Here is a 16,182-nt window from a genome sequence, read left to right on the forward strand (position 1 = left end):
GAAGCCATCATGTCCAGGAGACATCACCGTTCTGACTGTTGGGCAACGATTTGGCTGAAAAAGAGCCAGTTCGTTCTGGAGATTGAGAACCCTGTGGGCATTGGGGTAGGTTTTGGCTGCAACATAATCAGAGTTGCTACCAGGTATGGCTGTATCTGGAGAGGCTGAGAGACTTGTTGGCATTGTGGACCTCAAATCGTTTAACAAATTGATGGTGATCTTTGTCTCTCATCGACACGGTCTGCTTCAACTCGTTATCAGCCAGGTATGGGAAGACATGAATGTTGTGTATTCTTAAATGTGCTGTCATGACTGCTAGACATTTAGTAAATACTTGTGGTGCTGTTACCCTGAAAGGCAATAACTTGAACTGGTAATGATGTCCACTTACCACAAACATCAAGTAATGGCGATGGATAGGGTTTTGAATTAGAGTCTTTCAGGTCAAGTGCCACCATGAAGTCCCCTTCCAATAGCAATGGAATCACATTCTGCAGTGTCACCACATGAAAGAGTTCCGACAAGATGCATTAGTTAAGAGGTCGAAGAACCTCTTGCTTTTTGGGTATTAGAAAGTAACAGAAATATACCCTCTACTCTGGTGTTGCTTTGCTCTTACAAAAGCAGTGCTTTTATCTCCTTGGTTACAAGACAGGTGTTGAGGGCTGATGTTCTGTTGGTGTGGAGGTATGTTTGGAGCGTTTTACATAGGTTCTGGGAAGTATCATTACTGAACAAGGAACAGCACCCACTGGTCGGAAATTGTTTCTGTCCATAGTTGGTAAAACTACTGCAGTCTTCCCTGGGGAGGACGGCGGGATGAGATCAAATCACTGCTTTGAGGTGGCGGTAGCTTTCTTGGGGTATCTCGATCTCTTTGGTTACCATCCTTCTGTGCCCTCCCCCGCAATAACCTTTACCTCCCTGTTGGTGGAATGTTTGTTATTTTCGGTAGGACAGTTGTCAGTATCGGTGGATTTGAATGCACATCTGCCCTGGTACCTAAGAATATCCTGCTGCTTAGGTGGTGATGTCTACAATGCACTCATAGATTTTGCAGTCTCAGTGTCCTTGATTTTCTCTAATTGGGAACCTACCTCTGGGCCAAAATCCAGTAGTCTCCATCAAATGCGACATTGAAGATGCATTGCTGCACTTCCCGTTTAGCTCTGAAGCATGCAACCAAGCATGCCTGTTCAATATAATAAAGGAATTATTCCCTTGAGTAGCGGTATCTACACCGTCTAGGGCATATTCCCTTGTACCGTTCGAAATAGGTTTGCCCTCATTAACCAGCTCCTTCCCTCTTTTGTGTACTGGTCAAGAAGGTGCTGTAGCATCACGTCCATGTCATCCCAGTTGTGACAGGAGAGTAAGCCTACAGAATTGGTAATGTGCCAATAATTAGCATGGCCAACTGCCATGCACTTGCCTGTCGCATCAATATGCTTGCGGTCCTTATCTGGGGGAAGGCCATCCGGTGTACTCTGGGATGCTGCCCTCTTTCTAGCTATAGTGACTACTGAGGAATCAGTTTCAGGGTGTCCCCAAACGAAGTAGGTCAGTAGCTGGTTAAAAAATGTTAGTGGGGACCTTTAGCATTGACACCTTTATGGGTAAGTATTGAACTGAGCGCTCGGTTCTGGAGAGTTGCTCCACTAAAACGTTACTTTTCTCCTGAGTGGTGTGCAACTGGAGCTTATGGTTTTCAGCTACGCTCTGAAGGACACTGTGGTATGATGAAGTGTCATCTGGAGGTGAGACTTTGACTGGGACATTTAAGTAAGGATCTAGAGGATCTATAGCATATTCATCCCAGGGATTGGGACTGGCTGGGTGCTCCTCCTCAAATTCATAGCCATGAGAGTAGTGTGTAGAACTTCTAGTGTCTTCTTCCTGTGAGTGGGCAGACACAGGTGATATAGATCTAGGTCGTAATGTAGTGTCTAGTGGCATAGTGCTGGTAGCTTTATGCTCAACAGTTTTTTCCTTTGGTGGAGACTGGCCAATGTTCGGTATCTTTCTTTTATAGGATAATGATCCAGTTACTGTTCAAAGAAATTACCCTCCAATTCAGGATCTGCAGCAATTGTGGTTTTCTTTTCGGTAGAAACCTCTTTTATCAGTGACTAGTCCTTGTGGGTCTTTTTTGCCTGATGCTTCTGTGGAGTATTAACGCTCGAGGTGGTCTTTAACCTCGATGGCTTTTTTGGTGCAGGCATTAAGGTTTGCGCTAATGGCTTATGTGGAGCCAATGGCTTGTGCCGGCTCGGCTCAGACTGCTTCTCTGGCACTGAGGGGGGTGCTCGGCCCCAATGTTTTTGACACTATCGAGGGCAGCACAGGCATTGAGGACTTATCAGCAATGATAGCTACTGCGAATTCGAGGGCATTTTGTCCCCTCCAGGTTTGCCCTCACGGCCTGGAGCCCGACTGGGATCGATAGGGTTATCGTCCTGTCTCAGCAGCAGTGTTGGTGGTGTATTAGGCATTAAGTATACGAGGGTCTGGTGATCGGGTACTCATGGCCCGCAGAGTGGTCTTCTTGGGTAGGATCTTGTTGGCGTGGGCTTGACTAGTACTATGGCTGGAGGCAATGGTTCATCTTGATCCTCCTCTTTGGAACGACCTGAGTCATCGAAAGCAAAGTAGTGCAGACTGCATCCTCTTCCTCCTCCTCCTCCTCCTCTCCACTGGTGCAAACCTGTTCTTTCTCCGCAGAGAATTCAGGCTCTGCAGCCATCTCCATATAGTGCGTTATAGGTCGGTTGCAACAGGAGCAAAGGATCTTTTCGTTCTTGAACAAGTTGCAGGCTATGCAATCCTGACCATTGTGCTTCCAAGACAGGCCGAAGTTGTATTGTTCCGAAAAGGTGCGATTTGCCCCCAAACTATGGGCACTTTTGGAAAAGTCTCCCTTTCTTCCCTTGCCTAGAGCCAAGCATTCTCATAGGCGAGAGGGAAAGGGTACACATGAGGCAGCCACCTCAGCGCCGAAGTCGTATTGAGCTTCTGTAATATCCTTTTGAACCAGATTACAGAAAAAGAGATTCTAAATGTGGAGCCGTTGACCATGCACATTAATTCAAGGGGGAGTCTCGATGCCATGTTATCAACAAAAGACTTCAAGAAAAACAAGTTGTAGAACCTGAGCCCGACATTACAAGGCAGGAGTCTGCATAGCATGTGTGTCTGCAGCCAACACATGCTACAAATACAAACGTTCAAGTGATTTCAAGTCAGGAAAGGGGTTTTAACGGTAGGAGTTAAAATATGTTAGAAAGAAGTATATTTTCATGTTAGGACTTCATTGATTGGTTGTGCAAAGAAAAACGTTTAACACTTAGGTGGGCTCACTACATCACGCTTTGGTAAGAGGGAACATGTTAACCACTTGCATCACGGAGACTAATGTGTAATATTAAAAGTTCTAAAGGAACAGCTAAATCTCTGCCGATATAATATTTCAAACAACTGGAAGGAGAAGGAATGAACATTTGTGATATGCTAGGCGAGTGACTAGGTGGAAGCAATAGGGATAGGTGGGATTGGCGTAGGAGGGCTTAAAACAAAGGCAGCGGTATTAATGACCAATGGAGTTTAGGAATGTACTGCAAGAATACAGAATGCAGGGTGTGGGGTTGAATGCAACTGAGGGACCCCACAAGACATGACAAACAAGGAGATTGAGCAAGGAAATGTGCACTAGCAAGGAGTGCTGAATGCCAAACAATAAAAAAGCCCCCCTCCCCCAAGTATGCAGTGGAAGGATACAATTTATCTAATAGGAATACTGCTCCTAAGTGTGACAAACACAACAATAAGGGAGAAGGCCATCGAAATAAGGAGACAACTGAGATAGAGTTTCCATACAGTCTGGCAAACAGACAGCAAAAGCTATCTGAAGAGGAGAGCTAAAAATGGAAGCTGTGTGTGACTGCATCTATTCTGACACTCTGGAACAACTCGTGTTGCTGCACAGCTCCATTCCTGAAGTGAACCTCATGCAAGCAATATGACCGATGAATGCCATACTGCATCGAAAACCCCATCAATCCTGTTCCTGAAAAGGTGTCAGGTAGCCAATGCAAATCTAAGTTTTTAGTGGCCTTCTAAGGGTTAAGAAGTGCTAAACAAAGCATACATATTTGAGTTACAGAGCTTCCACATCCAGAACTGGAGGTTTAATCTAGGCATTATATTTACAGCCGGTCTTTGAAAAACACAACAAAATAAATATATCACTTTGCAACTATATGGATAACGTTTCTGTTGCACTAAGCAAAATGTCAAAGATGAAGGATTCCAGTATGACAAAAGTTATATTATTATTAAATGGCATGTGCATAGGCTCTACAAGAGCATTTCGATCTCTTTATTCCAAAAACCTACAATGAAAAAATATGGATGACGGACAAAAAACAGCACATTTTAAGTCATTGATTCTGTATAAAGTTTACAGTATTTAGCCACAATAGCAATGAAAAAACACTAGAGAGCTTAACAACTGCTCATTTATGGTTGTGCATGTATTACAGGACCCATTACAAAGATTGATACAGTCTGATTCTTAAACATGATACAGAAAAGTAACATTTCATGAACCTTATTCAAGAGGGGCAGGAGGGAGGGAAGAAAAAAAGAGAACGTAGTTCTTTTACACCATAGACAAAGACATTACACATACACTTGCCTACCCGTTGCTCTACTAACCGAAGGAAGAGCAAGTGATTTTGAAATCACCTAAATTTAAAGAACATTGAAAAAGACAGTACAAAACAACATTTTGTAGAATACTGAAAATGCTCAGGACGGCGTGTTCCAGATTGACTGGAAAATAACTGGTGCATTATTATGTGTAGTAAAAAAGTAATACAGTGTTTTCTAAGTGTAATGACCGGACTATTTGTAGAAAAAATAAATGTCCCTGGTTTTGATCCAAAGCATGGTGCAAACTTCACAGACCTTAAATAAAAGTCACATTGTAGCCCTTGGCAGGCATTGCCAATTGTAACAGTGCGGCTTCCTTGTATTAGGAGTAGTTGAGTATATATCGACCTCTCACTGATGGAGATGAGCCCGGTCATCTGGACGCTTGATATGAATCCTCCGTACACGTTCAATCCGATCGCGCTCTTCATCCTCATCCAGGTGATTTGAACGTCCAGCAGCACCCCCCGTTGCCTCAAGCAGAGCGTTATCAGGGCCTGGGCCATCCAATGCTTCGTACAGCAAAATGTTCAGTGTCTCTTCATATATTCGAGCTTCTGGAAACTCCACCTATGGAACCATAACACTATTAATATAAACTACAAACTCATTAACAAGGCACTCGCGCAGTACTTTGCAGAGGAGTTCTCTTTTCCTGTCAATAAACAAAAAGTTTGATAAATTATATTAGGCTGGAACCTGCACATGGTCCACAATGGGTGTATGCATTTTTTTTGTTGCCACCGGCACAGAGAGTCATTTAACCTTTACAAGGCAGCCTGTCTGGCAACTGGTTTATTTCCAGTGAATCTGCTGCACTAGTCGATACTATCAAGCCACAGAGATCCCAGTCATGCAGGAGGGGGATCTCAAATTATGGCAGAAGGCGGTCCTAAAGGGGGGAGGAGGCAACACCCTTCACTGTTTACAGAGTGGGAGCACCGCATTATTTATTTTGCTAAAACACACTTTCAAAATTAGAGCTTGTTCCATTAGCAGCACTAACTATAACTTGTGGCACGCCATGCATCATTCATGATATGTTCTATGACATCAGTAAGGAAATCACTGATGACATCTCAAATGACATAATTGATTACATTATCCAAGCCTCTTTTGTACACATTGCTCTATAAAGGGTATACCATTAGAGCTATGAAAGTAAGTACTCAAAAGCTAAGGAGAATATGAAGTGTCTTTCCTGCCATCATACATACAACCACCATAGGTAAAGCAAGCTTGTGTTATGTGCAACTATAACCCTATTCCAAAAACTTTATGGCTAGCCACGTTCATGTCGACTATTCAGCATAGATGAAAGGGTTACCTACCCTGCACATAGTTTTTAATCAGCATACAACTGTTCAGGGAAAACCAAGCTCCTCCTGATAGCTAAGCCCTGTTACATAACGAATACCCCACTACAGACAGTGTTTACCTGTATCAAATCCCAACAGTCACTTAACCTACAGTGGGAAATGAAATTGACAGGAGTAGAAAGGTGGGTGTTGTTAACACGGTTTACTCTATGGGATGGGTACTCGCAAACATTTTCCCAGGAGCCACAAAGTTTGGTCTGTGATGTGACCGAGGACTGTATTGGTGGCAGCAGGTGGTGGGTGGAGGGTGGGCGGAGGGTAGTACTGGGGAGGGGTTGATGGTAAGGAGAGTGTAGCAGAGTCAATGCATACATTTCTAGTGTCTTACTTGCACAATGTGAAACTAAAAACTTGGGATTAATCTTAGCTTCTCCATTTTAGCCAAATTGTGTGATCCTAGGCAATCATTTTATTTCCTTTTACCTACTTTTTCTTCATCATCACATAGGAGCTCAAAAGATATTACTTCAGAATGTTTTCTGTACAAAACATTCATCATTTGATTTAATAAACTATAATGTTGTTCATGTATAATAGAAACCCAGGTCATTTAAAGAGTTCACATAACAACTGACTCACCTCTTAGATCACCACTAGCATTGTTATCAGGGTGTAGGAGAAGAAAGTTTCGAAATTCATGTTGCTGCTGCTTTTAATAACTGGCTTTACATGACTGCTATACTTAATAATGCTTTTGGGGAAAAGCTCCTTGCGTCCATGTGCTGCCCAACTTGTTGGATACCCCACTGAGCTGTATGTATATGCGGCCGACCTGCCGCAGGGTAAGCACCACTACGAAGAAACTGGGTCCACGAGGCTCCTAATCACGAGGGCCTTCGCAAGTGGGATGCCAAGGTATGGATTAAAGCAGTCATGTTTGCCGGGGCTCATTCCGAGTCTCAAATTGCAGAATATTGTTAGTCTACCATCGGAGGATTTAATTGCGAACTACACCTCCCAGCAGCCAACGTGAACTCTTATTCCAAGTTGTCCAATCAGGACTCACAATAGGATTTAAATGCCTGGGAAGGTGGGGTTTTGCTGCTCTTTGTCCTACAATCACCCTCTGAGGAAGAATAAGTTCGAAATGCATCAGGGTGCGGATCGCTGCTTTTAATGACTGGCTTTACTGGACTGCTGTACTTAATAAAGCTTTATGGGAAAAGCTCCTTGCGTCTGTGGGCTGCCCAACTTGTTGGATACCACACTGAGCTGTATTATATAACACATTTTATTACATCTACCTACAATGTTACTTTAACCTTTGTTTTTATGTGAGTATCTAGGGTTTTTTGTGTGGCGGGACTGGCCTCTGCTGAGACCTCTCCCTGTAATGATGGGTGTGCGTAGCAGGGTACGGGAAGGGACTGGCTTCTGCGGAGACCTCTCCCTGTAATGATGGGTGTGAGTAGCGTGCAGAGACTGGCCTCTCATTTCAGACTTCTCTCTCAAATGATGGGTGTATTAAAAGATCAACTACTCTGTCCTACTTTTCACAATCCTAAGAATGTCTCACGAGATCGTAACAATTTTTAAGAAAATAATTAACATTCTATTCATCACAGTACTTATATCTCACACACATCCTCTCAATAAGGAGCACAATATCCATTCCTCTCAGTAATATTCACAACTCATCTACTATTTTTACTAATCATGACCCTGTGAAAGTCCCACAAGATCCTAATTTTTTTTTTTTTTTTTTTTTAAACACCACAGATTTATTTTTAACACAGTACTTATAACTTACAGGCCTCTAGGGGTATAGGATGGCTTACTGCTGCCTCCTTATGCAGCTTTTTTACTTAATTTTCACAACACCTGCAATTTTCCAAAGTAAACAGTAATGGCACCCATTTAATTTCTAAAAGTCTAACAGCCAGTCAATCAGAGCGTTCGCTATTGTGAGACTCGCATGAGCCTTTTGCTCCTGGGCAAGTGTGAAGGCTCACAGGAAAGATTGGCCCTCCCTCAGTCACAGGGCTCCATTTGTGAATTTGCGTTCTCGCCAGACTCTTGCGAGCCCAACAGTCCAAATATCTATATATTTATTTTACCCATAATATCTCAAAAACACTAAAAATGTACATGAAATAACAAAAAGCACAATCTGTTTCCTGACGAATTTGGTTTAATTCAGTTCAGTTGTTTTTGCAGTAGCCACTCTATGGAGAATAAATGGGGATTTTTCGTTTTGTGACCCCCGCTTGATGGGCCACCCTGAAACTTGTTTTTGGAAAATTTGTGAAATTTCGTCAAGCGGGGCCAACGTTATTAGCAAACCAAAAACTGCTCTATGGACCAGTAGACCCAACTAGAACTACCTGGTGCGGTTCATGTAAAAAAAATGAAACATCGATAATTTCAGCTTAAAATAGTTCCCATCAAGCCCAATCCCTACACAAAGGATATATGCATGCGTAACCACACAAGCCGTGTCACCTTTCACTAGAGGCTAAGACCAATATGGACATTAAAGTGTATGGCGAGAACAGCTCTTAATCGCGTGCGGTCAGACGAAAAAATTCTGTCCAACTATCACCAATCCCCTTGCAAAGAAAGCAGAGAGCTTTGGAAAGCCGGGGGCTGCAGATGGACGAAACACTGGGAAGCATGGGTTATAATTCCAGGAATTACTCATCATTTACTAACTGATGAGACAAGGTGTACTTCGTTGCAAGCAATTCCACATATTCAGCACAATACATGGTGAATAATGAGCATTTAAATCAAGTGAGGTTTAAGCTTTACAAGCTAAAATTTAGGGGAGATAGGTGTTTATTCACTATCTTGCTTTTTTCGTAGCCTCCTCACAATCCTCTGTATCCTAAACAAAGAACACACAAGTACATTAAATACAGGGGATGGAAGTGCGAATAATTTGTGTGTGTAAAATGTTCTCATAGTGAAGATTTCAGATGGATTATTAATGGAATTACATTTGTTCACCCACTTAGGCGTTGCCTCAATATGTATATTTGTGTGTCTACTTAAAAAGTGCAAGTCCAGCTAGAAAGGTCAGAGGGTCCAACTGCCTATCGTGTGTACAAGAGAGATCCACAGCATAGCGAAGATGGAGCAAGTAACTATTGGAAGTCATGAGAATCTATTCAGGGCTGGTGTTGGACTTCTGTAGGTCATTATTACTTGTAACGGTGGTGCTCCAAAAAGAGATCAGTCTTTAACTGTTTTCATAAGTGAAGGTGGAAGAGATCTTGTCAGATATGTCTCTACATAGAGCAGAAGATCTTCAATATGCAGTAGGAGAAGCCTGTTGTCTGGTTTTCATAACACACTTCTTCGTTTTGAGCACGGCAATGGTGTCAGTCTTGGTGCTCTGCACACCACCAGAGATTGTTTATTATATATGGTGGCATGCGGTCTGCCACAGCCAACCTGTCAAGGGATTAAGCTTCATGCAACATTAAGTCTTGAATAGTGGACTGGGCAACCATGCACTGGAGAATGTTATGGATAGGTGAGGTCTTTGCATAGTGTAGTGCCATCTATTTATTGACTGCTGTTCATATTTTGAAGAGCCAGGAATGCTCCCAAAGATTCCATGAAGAGAGGGGACTGTCTCGGTGACTGAGAATCACCGGGGTTTGATTCTGAGATTTCCTAACAATCACCAGTGTAACCAACTGATGCTTTGAATGGAGGAGAGTGAGAGACATCATAAGAGCAGAGAGTTATAGGATTGCAAGGGTGCCAGTGGGGAGGTAGATGTTCTTCTGAAAAGTAGCCGTGGGGGGCATGGTCAGACCATGATGGCCGCTCGGAGCTCAAGCTCTGTTGAGAACCCACACACCTGTTTCCAGAGCTGTGGATTTCTGCGCTCAAATACCATTGGAAAACCAATTTTCTGCAATCGGAATGCAGGCAGCTCACATAAAACTAAGCATTGCCTCTCTTCGACCCTGCCTGACCGAGAACTGAATTGCGACGTCCCCGTAGGAGAGTGCACGAAGATGGCACCAGAGGAGCTGTGGGACGACGCCCTGAAGCTGAGAGAATCGACCAGTGATGTTGCCGAACCACACTCTTTCAGCAGATGAGGCTCTCATTACAGCTTGCCCTCTTCCCGACTAATGGACTTGCCGGCTACACCACCAGGATGTGGTGGGAGGGGGCGGTGGGGGGGAATTCCCAGTTCTGACTACGCCTGCCTACAACCATTGAGAGGTACGAGTGCGGCTGGTGGGGGAGGAACCTGCGAACCTGACCTGCGTTTGTCTACGCGGTTGGATCCATTCTGAGGACCGCACAATCGGGAGGCAAATAGACACTGGGAAGTGAACCAAAATGGGGGAGTTGTGCTGTACCTCCCAATCCAATAACATTGAATAACAATAAATATTAACGCAAAGTCAACCGCACGGTGCCCAAGACATCCACTTGCACCCTCTCTGAAGCATCTCCCCTTCATGTACACTCGAAATGTGAAGGCCCCAGCCCATCGGGAGCGGTGATGGATAGGAAATAACAGAGCAACAGCTTTAGTGATCCGCTGTTTCCCTCCGCGCAGACAACAGCTTGGGCATACGAGCGTGCTGGCCTCTACCCCAGGGCTCGGTTTTCCTCGCCCCACTTCTCCAGGATCTATGCCCTCCTGAGAATGTGAGCTACGCTGTGATGAGATTTAGAAAAGAAACCCCGCTCCCTCACACTGCACTGCAAGATCGGGGCCTGCAGGGACCTGATACACAAGACCCCATCCATGACCTTAAGATGGCCACCGTGACTAACAATTAAAGCACTTACTCATCATACTCCACCGAGACAGCTGAAATCCGTGGGAGCATAGGTGGGTTAAAAGTTGTGCCTGAAGCTTTGGAGCTCTGGAGTGGTAGCCCTTCAGTCGAGGAGTAAAGTGCACTGGACAATGATTTATAGAGCAGCTCTCCACCAATCACTTTCACTAATTTGACAATGACTGAGTGCAATCTTCTCATTCATGATGTCTTCAAGATGTCTGACAGATTATCAGCCCCTGCTAGGGATTGCCTTTTTGGCTTTAATCGCCAGGAAGCTACCCCATTCTTGGACCCTTTATACTCCTGGGGTTATATCGGACTGCGGTACTCATCTTTCCAAACTCCAGTGTTTAAACTCTAAATCTTCAGAGGACCTGCGATTATTATCCCGACCGTGGAGAACGAGCAATATGGCTGAGGCCCGGTGGAGCTGCCTTGACAGCTATAGAGGAGATCGGCTTTGGTTCACCCCTTCGGCCGTCACCTACCCAGCCGGACATTGGGCACTGTTCTCCGTGTCTCTCCGCTGTGTCTCCTTTCCTCCCACTCCCTACGTGTAACATTATCTTTTATATGTTGTTGTACTGTGTAACCCTGTAACTGACGTAACTTGTAACTGACCTGTCCTCATGTAAAGCGATCTGATATCTCCGGATCTAGTCAGCACTATATAAAACTCTTCAAATAAAAAAATAACATGCTTGAAGTTCTTCAAAGGAAGCCTCCCTCCAGGTATCTGATAAACAACACAAAAATTTAAACAAAAATTAAAACAACTTATAGAGAAAGGGAGGGAAGCATCCTTAGGTCTGGGCCTGCGTAGGCTGCGCTTGAGCAGTCTCACCGGCGAGATCTTATGTTTTTCAGTGTGGGGCTTAACCCCGCCCCTCTTCTCCGTTGGCTGGCTTCCTAAACGGAGGCCAGCCATTGGAGGAGAGGGGCGTCTGTCCATTTAAGCCCCGTCTTTTTGGGATTCGGGGTGTGTTTTTTAGTTTCTTTCTCTCCTCTTCCCATTGGCTGGAATTTTACATTCCAGCCAATGGGAAGAGGAGAGAAAGAAAAACACGCCCCCCAAATCCAAAAATGACGGGGCGTTTCTCCGAGGCATTTCTGCATGATCTCGGAGAAGCATGGTACTGTGCATGGCGTGGTCCGAGGGGCAAACATGTTATTGTGCCTCTAATACACCCCAACCTGCCAGCAGTTCTTCTATTTCGGGCCAAGTTGCAGGGTCACCAGGATCTGAGTCAGTTGCACTGACCCTGGCAGGCAAGGGCCAAGAGAGGGGCGGTCCTCGGAGCTCTGTCAGTGGCTTCCCCCAACGGCAATGATCCTGGACTACTGAAGAGGCCCCTCACCGCAATATAAGCAGAAGAACACCTGGTGCCTCCACCGCACCGACACTAGTAATGTTTGAAGCCACCATGAGGGAGTAATCACCGAAATTGTCCGGGCGGAGCGCTAACTCTGCCGCAACCAAGATGGCCACTTAGAACCCCGGAACCGCTACCCAAGGTGATCATCGCCCATTGATTCGGGTACAACTAGGAAGGACCCGCCGAAGCTGAAGAGCACGAGTAGTTACTCAAATGTCGGCGGATGACTGACATACTGGGATCGGAGCATTAAATCGGCAGTGCGTCCCTGATCCAGGGTAAGTACCTGGTCCCCGGGGCGTCCTTTCCGAGCAGCTGCAGTAGCAGGCGGCCAGCAGTCCGGCGAGGAGCAGGGGGGGCTGCAGAAGAGCTCTGGTGCCGCATCCTGGGCTGTGGGGGGCAGCACTGAACTGAACTGCCACTTAGTGCCTTGCATGAGGCGGTTAGGGACAGTGAGCCCTGGGGAGGGGGTGAGCAGCGGAGGAGGCTCTACGTGCAGCAGTGTGTGCGTGTGTAGGGGGTAGATGGGGGTGGTGCACAGCCGGTGCTGCTGCTTGTGTGCGAGAGTGCAGCCAGTGGGGACTCCAGGCTGCAGCTCTGCCTCCCCGGTGGGCGCTGTGTGACCAGCGGGCAGGGACGGCCCCCTCTGTCCAGGGATTTCCCAGCGCCCCGCCTTCCCAGACGGCTAACTTTCACTAGTTCCTCTGCACACAGCTCGGGACAAAGGACCTCAGGGCTGGGGACTTGCAGGCAGAAGAGCTCCAGTACCACCTTTGTTCCTCCCTGCCATCACCGGCTTTCTCTCTGTCCGGCTACATCTCAAAGACCCCCGAAGGCAACGCCCAGAAAACTTCGAAGAAAGTTTGGGAACTTCAAAGAAAGTCAAGAGACTTCGAAGAAGTAAAACTTACTTCAAAGAAAGTGTGAACTGCCTAAAATGGCAGCGAAAAGTTCCCCGACTTTCTGAGAAACTTTCCATTCAGCGGAAAGAAGTGCTTGGCATCCATGGAAACGCCTTCTGGGAGCTGCAGAATTCTAGGATGCAAGCACAGCTGAAGTTGAGGGGCTCAGGCACCCGGTGCAGGTCCAGGCAGCGGGGAGCAGCACAGATTAAATGTATAGCTCAGCGATTTAACACAGCACCTGGGAGAGCTGGCACAGTGCCTCCCACGACTAGATTACCTAGCGAAGACGAGGGCACCCGCAAGCAGATGCCCCGCAGGCAGCGGCGTGCAACTGGTGAGTGGCGCTACAATGGACATAAACCCTGCTGACTTAAGCCCGGCAACCCCCATAGGACTAAGCCTGCATCAGTTCGAAAAGTCCTGAGGCCGCCCCGTCTCCCACACTGCTGAGGAGACCGCCGCTGGTAAAGGACGTGCAGCCTGGTCGACAGAGCGGTTTGCGCCTCCAATGTATTCCCTCCTACACCACTAGTAAATGCCTTTCTTTTTTTAAGTGCCTCTGTTCCCTGCTTGTGAGCGTTTTTTCTTGCCTCTGTTTACTGGGGCGTTACTGGGCAGAGATGGGCGTGTGGCTGACCTAGACTGAGGGATGTCTGTATGTGTGTGTGTGTGTGTGTGTGTGTGTATGGCTGTGTGTGTGTGTCTGTGTGTGTGTGTCTGGCTCTGTGTGTGTGTCTGGCTCTGTGTGTGTGTCTGGCTCTGTGTGTGTGTGTCTGGCTCTGTGTGTGTGTGTGTCTGGCTCTGTGTGTGTGTGTCTGGCTCTGTGTGTGTGTGTGTCTGGCTCTGTGTGTGTGTGTGTCTGGCTCTGTGTGTGTGTGTCTGGCTCTGTGTGTGTGTGTCTGGCTCTGTGTGTGTGTGTCTGGCTCTGTGTGTGTGTGTCTGGCTCTGTGTGTGTGTGTCTGGCTCTGTGTGTGTGTGTGTCTGGCTCTGTGTGTGTGTGTGTCTGGCTCTGTGTGTGTGTGTCTGGCTCTGTGTGTGTGTGTCTGGCTCTGTGTGTGTGTCTGGCTCTGTGTGTGTGTGTGTCTGGCTCTGTGTGTGTGTGAATGGCTCTGCGTGTGTGTGTTGGGCTCTGCGTGTGTGTGTTGGGCTCTGCGTGTGTGTGTTGGGCTCTGCGTGTGTGTGTGTGTGTGTGTTGGGCTCTGCGTGTGTGTGTGTGTTGGGCTCTGTGTGTGTGTGTTGGGCTCTGTGTGGGTAGTTTATTTTGTAGGTGGGTCTGTGAGGGTGGCTCTATGTGTGTAGGTGGGTCTGTGTGAGGGTGGCTGTGTGTGTGTGTATAGGTGGCTCTGTGTGTGTGTGTGTGTGTGTGTGTGGCTCTGTGTGTGTGATTCTGTGTCCGCTAGTACTCTCTACTACTCTCTAATGCTCACCTATTGCGATTGTAAAAGACAATACCATTTATTTATGTTTTTTTAAAAACAGAAAATGAAAAAAATGCCATTTGCAATGCCAATAGCTCTCACTTTAACAAAGCCGAGACCATTGCATTGTAAATGCTGGTTTGTAATGTGAATGAGTCCTGAGGTTTAGCCAACTACAAATACTTTTTTGCCATTGATGCTTCTGCAGTGGGGCTGCCAGCATGTTGTGGCAGCACCAGTATATCTTGATGCAGATCTGAGAATACGGTCTTAGTTTCAAACTCTTACCACAGCAGTGCATTGCTTTGGACCTCTAACCAATGCCCAGATTGTCAAGATACGAGACACTGTTTATTTCTGTCACTTATCAACTTGGTCCTCGGCTAAACTCCGCTTCATTGTTCCCCCCATCTACGTTGACCAAACTTATTTCCGACAAAACCTTGACCCCCCTAGGGCCTTCACTTCTGGATGCTGGTTTGCTGGAGAACTTCCGTATCTGGCAGTGTGCCCCAGAGCAGTGTGATGTCTGTTGATAGCTGTCAGACCACTAGATACTGCAGCTGTCTTTTCACTCTGCTGGAATAAATCAGGGTCCCTACATCAAACTTCACATATCCATTTGACAGCTGGGATACAGGAAAGGTAGGTTTAGGTGTGAACGGCTTTATTCTGGGAATGTGAAATACCAGATGTATCTGCCACCCCTTGGGAAGAGCTAAGACCATGGCTCCATGTACCATCACAAATATCACAGGAAAATGGGTCCACAAATCTAGTTGCAAATTTGGGAATGAAACCAAAGACAAGAAACTGGAGAACAACCAAAATAATCATCCTTTTTTAAACATTGGTGTCTTTTGATGGAGACAACGAAAGGTTTGTAGTCATCCTTGGCTTGTTGTCAGTGAAGTAGTGTAATCGTCTGTACTGAAGGGATGGTGGACAGTAAAGCAGTTACCGATGGGACAGAGATGGAGTGTCCAATATAAGGAAACAAATGAGGATGAAAACCAAAGGAACAAAATAAATAGGAATGTCATAGCATACATGGAGTTATTATAACTTAGTCTGGCTAATGGCAACCAAGTAACTAGCAGTTGAATCTTATAACAATGGGCATACTGCTCCAGGGATTGATTCATTCGCTCAGTCTGACAATCAATTTTGGGGTGGTGACTACTAGACTTTATGTGGACGGTGACTCAGCATAATTTCTGAAGGCCATGTCACAAAGTCTCTCACAAAAATCATATCTAGTTGGGAAGCAGAAGGCAATATGTGTAAAGAAATAATGTGTGCATATTTAGTAAAAAGGTCTACTACAACCAGCACAACAGTCATTATTTTATTTATTCCTCCCTCCAAGAAAATAATTTAAAAAAATATGAAAAACTGTGAAAAACCCAGTGATATCTTCAATAGTTTGTTTGGGGTCCCTAGAGATGTCTGATCTCTCACCTATGATGGTGCAAAGGTGCTTTTAATTTCTACAGAACTTTGTTAGATTTTCTAGATCAATTATCTGGAATCAGTGAGTACGCCCACAATTCCAATAAACAAAGGGCTATTCTGAGCTGAACCATTATATGACAGGATAATGGGGAGCACATGAATCAGGAACAGGCTGACACTGC

At 45.7% G+C, this 16,182-nt stretch overlaps 1 protein-coding gene across 2 annotated transcripts in view; it reads right to left on the minus strand.

Moving 5' to 3' along the window:
• Nucleotides 1-4,309: 4,309 nt before the first annotated feature.
• Nucleotides 4,310-16,182, minus strand: part of KCTD10 (potassium channel tetramerization domain containing 10) — a 70,728-nt gene continuing 58,855 nt past the window's right edge. For both annotated transcript variants that reach the window (XM_086943104.1, XM_086943105.1), the window contains exon 7: nt 4,310-5,280. In XM_086943104.1, coding sequence (XP_086799230.1) covers nt 5,062-5,280 — 219 coding nt within the window. In that variant the 3' untranslated portion in view covers nt 4,310-5,061. The remainder of the gene's footprint in view (nt 5,281-16,182) is intronic.

This window comes from Lissotriton vulgaris, chromosome 11 (assembly GCF_964263255.1).
Source record: "Lissotriton vulgaris chromosome 11, aLisVul1.2, whole genome shotgun sequence".
Taxonomy (NCBI): Eukaryota; Metazoa; Chordata; class Amphibia; order Caudata; family Salamandridae; genus Lissotriton; species Lissotriton vulgaris.